Here is a 5973-nt window from a genome sequence, read left to right on the forward strand (position 1 = left end):
GGAATGCCCAAGCTTCATTTGCCTTCCATGGGCAGGTTCATGGGGGGACGTGTGCCTCTAATTATTGTCCTGTGTTTGGTATTAACGGCTCCTATTAAAGATGCAGAACGCAGCCAGGGCCTCATTAGAGGCTGTCATTGTGCTAATTAGTTGGGTTTCGTACTTAATAACAGGGAACTATTTCATGACAGTTTCATGGAAAAGAAAAGAGGAGAAAAAGCCATTATCATTTCAGGAACAGTCCCTGGAGAAGTGAAATGGTGATTCACAAGTCCTGCTGTGGTCCAGGAGCAGATCCTGCTCTGGACATTAAATCAGGCAGGATTGTGCTGGGAGCACAAGGGGCCAGAAGGGCTCCTTCTCAAGGGAAACCTCTGTTGGCTCCTGGTGAGAGCCCCAGCTCGGGAGCAGCTCCATGGGAGTGAGGGGAGGGATCGGTGTTTGAGGGAGCACCAGTGTGGGCACAGCACCCTGAGCTCTGTTAGCTCTTAGGCAGAAGCTGTTCCCTGGGAGGGTGCTGAGGCGCTGGCACAGGGTGCCCAGAGAAGCTGTGGCTGCCCCATCCCTGGCAGTGCTCAAGGCCAGGTTGGACACAGGGGCTTGGAGCAGCTGCTCCAGTGGAAGGGGTACTTGCTTGGAGCTGGAGGAGCTTTAAGGTCCCTTCCTACCCAAACCAGGCTGATTCTGTGTTGATAAAGGCCTGGGTTTCGTGGCCTCTGCAAGGTGCTGGGGGCTGGATGAGGTGTCACCAACAGGAAGAATCAGGGAGCAATCCCTCAGAACTGCTTTTCCCACAGAGCAGATTCCCAACCTGCATTTTAGGCTCTAGATCTCCATGATCCTGCATAAACACTTCCTGTTTGCTGGATAATAGGTGGCCTTGGGGAGATAACCAGCTGCACCCTTCATTTCTCAGCCCAAGTGCTGCTGTGACCATAACCTCACTGTGCTCAGCCTGGGCTCTTGCTTGTTCCCCTCCCATCACAGCTGAGGGCAATGCCCTGTGATAAGCTTAAAAAGCCCCTGGTGTGGGGCATAGCCTCTCTCCAGTCGCCGTGGTGCTTCTTTCTCCATGGGGCTCAGTCTTCAATGGCAGGCAGGTACAGCCAGGATGTGGGGCTGGGGGTGCTGGAGGGCAGGGAAATGCTGGGGTGAGGCTGTGCTTGCTGGGGATTCAGGTTGGTGTGGGGAATCTGTTGTTCTTGTGCTGTGACTCATAGAAAGCTCCTTCTCTTTGCTGACCCTATGGGAAGGTCGGTGGGAGCAGGGGGGGATGTATTTTAACAAACAGGATGAACTATTGACAAAAGAGGAGGAAAACAAAGCGGGTTAGAAACAGCCTTTTAACATGTGAAGAAATGAAGGGGGAAACCAACCAGACCTGCAGCGTGTGAGGAGGCAAAACAAAAGCTTGTAAATCAGGTTCCTGCAATGTGCTGAGCGATGCTGACCCACTCACTCCTCTCCTTGTATGGGCAGAAATGGGGCTTGTCTTGTGCCTATATTTAATTTGCAAGGGGAAAAAAAAACCCCACCTCCCTTCATGCCTGTGCTCCAGCGGCCTCTGTCTTGGGGAGTTACAACAGGAATAGGATTGCATGGTTCAAAAAGCTACTACTGCTGCTCACACATAAGCCCCTTCCCAAGCTTGGAGTGAGGGGAACAGGTTTGTGCAACATAACACTGCTGCACACAGAGCATTTGGTGAGACTCCAGGCTAAGGGAAGGGGGGAGCTGCAGTCCATAGGCTTTGTGCTCTCAGGATTGTGGCTCCTGGAGCTGGCAGGGAATTGCCTCGGCTGGGTTTAACTGCAGGGATGGTGAGGAGAGGACCATGGCAGGGCCCGTGGAATCCCCATCCGTAAGCCAGGGACTGCACAGCCCTGAGCCCCTTTCCCCCCCCCCCCCAACATTTCTCCCTCTGCTGCTCCCCGCACTGTGACATTGAAGCATTACCATGCAATGGATATCCAAGTGCTACCCAAAGGCCCTCAGGGATGTGCATGGGTTGTGGCTCCTCTGGAGCAGCTCTGGGACCCTGGCAGGGACCTCTGGCTGCAGCTCTTCTCCCTGCTATGATTTATAACCTCTCCTTGAATGGAAACTCTCCTGGCTGCTCCCCAAGCCCCGGCTGGGAACAGGCTGACACCAACAGCGTGCTCTCTGCTCCATCCCCTGCCAGCCTGACCCTTTGGGCTCGTGATGGGGAACACAGAGAGGCTTCTGTGCTGGAGAAAAGCAGGACTGTGGTCACCCCATGCTCTACAGCATGCTGGAGACCCATGTGGCTTTATTGGTAACTGCTGGCGAGTCGGACAGCGAGGAAGGAGGCTCTGTCAAGAGGTTCGTACACAACAGCAATAGGAAACAACAAATACAAACATCTGTTGCAATTTCATATCTTGGTGCAACCTCAACAATACACTCTTGCAATACGGCATCTGGTGTGACCTGTGGGGAGAAGGGCAAGGGGGGAGAGGTAAAATCACAGCTTGGAGCCACCAGCTTCCATAAAAGGATCTTTGAGTCCTATTGGTTTCACTGGCAGGGGAAGGGGATACGCTGGGAGCACAAGGGAGATGCAGTTCAAGGGGCAAACCCCACAGCTGAAATGCACCAAAACTGGGGGTCCCCCCTTCCCCATTAGCAATTGCTCGAGTCTTACAAATTCCAACTGCTTTCTTCCCATTTAACAAGTGCTTCAGGTGCCTGGCTACTAACCCAGCTTGAAGTGCACACAGGCAGGAATAGATCTTCTTTAAAAAACTATATAATTTGCACACGTACACACACATGCACACAGTGAGTTTTGTGCTGCAGCTGTCTCGGAGATGATGGAATGGGCCTGAAGTGGTGCTCATAAACCAGGAGCGGGTTGGCTGGGGCACCACTCACCCTAAAGCTGCTCGAGATTTGGGTTCTTTTTGCAGTATCAGTCCCTCAGTCCTCTGGACAATGCCACTTGCAGGTGACCGAAGCCCATGCGGTGCTTTGCAGAGGGCTCTTCTCATCTCAGTCTATGTTGAGAGCTCAGAGGTCTCCTGAGGAGTCGTGTACGGCCTCCGGCTCCTCTCCAGTGTGAAACAATTGCTTGGCAGAGCAGAGAACACCACCAGGCTCAGACCCAAACAGCTGTATTGATGTCAAACCCAGACTGGGTGTAGGTTATGGTATCGTGGACTTTCTTAGTGCCGATTCGGGCTTTCTCGCTATTGCTTTCTGCCTTTGGGCACCTCTCTGCTTTGCTGTGATGGTTCTGGATGTTCCCATGCAGTGGGAAGTAAAATGTCCCCTTGAGCTTGTTCATCTTTTTGGGTCTCTTGGAAATCTCGGGCTGTTTGTCTTCAGGTGGCAACCAGCAAGGTTTCTCCTTGAGCAGCTTGTCTCGGTCTGGCCGAACGCTCCTCAGGAACTTCTTGAAGATGTTGGCTGTGAGGGAGAACTTCCTGCAGAGCTCCTGGGATCTGCTCATGGACAGGGACACTTCGCTCTTCTCCCCCTTTTTATCCAGCTCTGGCAGATCCAACCAGTTCCCAACCAAGTCTGCAAAGATGTTATCCCCCAGGACCAGTGGCTGCCGATTCCTGCTCTGGGACATGAGGGAGGATGTCCAGTCGTGGCCATCATCACACCCCAGGCACTCCTGGCATGCTGGCCACCCCCCAGCTGTGCCCTGGCGACCGGGCTCGCATGTTCTTGGGCGGATGTGCTGTGCTCTGCTCGACACAGAGGAAGGTCCTTTAGGGGGATAAGCATCCTCGCCACAGAGGCTCCTGAAGGAGGACAGGGTGTCTCCAAGGTGGCCAACCTCTGGGAGTGCAGTGGGACGGCACAAACCCACTGACTGCTGCACAGTACAGGCAAGGGATGAGGGGCTGGGGTCCTCCGGTTCCTCCCCACGTGGCTGCTCATCCTGCTGGGCCCTGGGCACGTCTCTGCTGCTTCGGCAGCACTGGTGCTGCTCAGTGCCAGAGGCAGGGCTTCGGCTCCCTGAGATGTCCAGCTGCTCCAGAGCTGTCTGCACCTGGAGGAGCTTCAGCTCCTGCAGTGCACCCATCATGCAGTTCATCTGCTCATGCAGCCCATCTCCAACCTCCTTCATGGATAGCTGTGGAGGGAAGCAGGGATAGAGTCAGTGCTGCCAGGAGAGAGCAAGAAAACCCCGACCCAAAGGCAGGAGAGCTGGGCTGAGCAGCGTGCTGAAACATCGCCTCTTCCTACCCGCTACGTTTTAGATGCTTCCTACCTGTACTACATCCATTTCATGGAACAGCAATTGATTTTTCTTAGGCTTTTCTAGGAGTTTCCCTCTAGGAATAAGAGGAGCTGGCACGAGTGGGGTTTGTGACCTGACAACAAAAACAATTTGTTTCCATTAATTGCTTGGCAGAGGCCAAGGTGTAGAACTATGAATGGTTTTGGTTGCTGCCAGTTTTAGCACTCTCCTTTGTGTCTTTTGTGCCTGCAACCAACTGAAGTCAGAACAGTGAACACAAGTGCTTTCCGTGGAGAGCCTCGTTTCTTTACCTCAAGTGCTTAAGTAAATGAGAAGTAACCCCAACAAGAATTGCATTGTTACTATAGAATAATGGACTCAGATCTCGACACCCTCATTACAGGCACCTCTCGCTGCAGGATAATCAAAGATATTTCATTGCCCTTAATCTTGTGCAAAACAACCAACAAACTCTAGAATTACTTACATTAAATATCAATCTCTTTGATTTCCACACCAGGATCTTGAGTAGTTCTGCTTTATCCCCGAGCCTTGCTGTAAAGATTTAAGTTCCTTTACTAGACTTGAGATCAGTTATTTTCCAGACCTTCTAAACTCACTGCTCTTTCGCTCTGTTGCTTGTGTGCTCTCATGCAGGATCTGGATCATATTCCCAAAGCAGCATCATAAACCAAATGGGTTATACTTTCCAACAGCTGCCACTTGTTTTCTAAGCAGAGAGGGGCAGCAGGGAATGGGAAGGAGAGGAAGAACAGCAGGGCTGGAGGTGAAGCCATGTTGCTCTCATGTAAGGCGGTTTGCCAAAGAGATTACCACTGTCTAGGAAAGCCTTCAGCCTCTGCTGTCCATAAAGAGTTTAAAAGGCTTGTCACAATTGCTGCATAATAATGTATCTCAAGCTTTGGGTGAGAAAGCAAAAATGCATCTTGTGTTCAGCTTTACATTATCACACTTATTTACATCTCCTTCATTCTAACTAAGTCAGTTCAATTACTTGCTCTGTTTCCATTTCTGTGCATGGATCTGACCAGTGAGAAAGAGCAGTCATCAACCCCCCCCCTCTGTAGCAACCTAGCTCTGTAAGTTGAAAGCTCCTCAGCAGTTTCTGACCACAAATCTCCTTTTCAAAACCCAGAACCTAAAATCAGCCACCAGGTTACAATTGGTTTTCAGAGCTTCACCCCCAAGAAACTTATTTATCACCCGGAATGAGCACACAAGCTATGAAGGTACAGAAAATCTTCCCAATTATGTGTCTCCAGCTTGTTTAACATCAGCAAAGAAACCTCTACTTCTGCAGACATGCAAATAATGCCCCACTTACAGCCTAGCCCAGCTCTTGGGTTACCCCTTCAAAACCTGGGGCCATATGCTCGACGAGCCTCAGACAAAACTATCACCTTACCTCTCCAGATTTGCTGTAATGCTTCTCGTCCTAACCTTTCTCGCCTTCTTAATGCGAGTCTGGTTTATCTGGGGCTTTGCAAAAAGCTGGATTTGGAGCCAGCTTGGCCCCTCATTGGCCGCTTCCCATTAAATCCCCCAGCTGGCACAGGGCTGTAATTGTGCCGTGGTGAGTGACGAGGGTCCTGCGGTAATGATTGGGCTCATCAAACCCTCAGCATATGCTGCCGGCTCCACTGTTCACCTCCTTGATTCAATTAACTGCCCATGATGGCTGGTAGCATTACAGTGCATGCCTCAGCCAGCAAGGATCTACCAAGCATTAGCTTCTC

General features: G+C 51.4%; 1 protein-coding gene across 1 annotated transcript; it reads right to left on the bottom strand.

Moving 5' to 3' along the window:
* Nucleotides 1-2244: 2244 nt before the first annotated feature.
* Nucleotides 2245-4321, bottom strand: INKA2 (inka box actin regulator 2). The gene is made up of 2 exons (XM_031043496.2): nucleotides 4247-4321; nucleotides 2245-4108 (listed from the first exon to the last, which is right to left on the bottom strand). Exons 1-2 carry the CDS (start codon nucleotides 4259-4261, stop codon nucleotides 3119-3121), a joined length of 1005 nt encoding a protein of 334 aa, XP_030899356.2. The 5' UTR covers nucleotides 4262-4321; the 3' UTR covers nucleotides 2245-3118.
* Between the last annotated feature and the right edge of the window lie 1652 nt (nucleotides 4322-5973).

This window comes from Melopsittacus undulatus, chromosome 16, assembly GCF_012275295.1.
Source record: "Melopsittacus undulatus isolate bMelUnd1 chromosome 16, bMelUnd1.mat.Z, whole genome shotgun sequence".
NCBI lineage: Eukaryota > Metazoa > Chordata > Aves > Psittaciformes > Psittaculidae > Melopsittacus > Melopsittacus undulatus.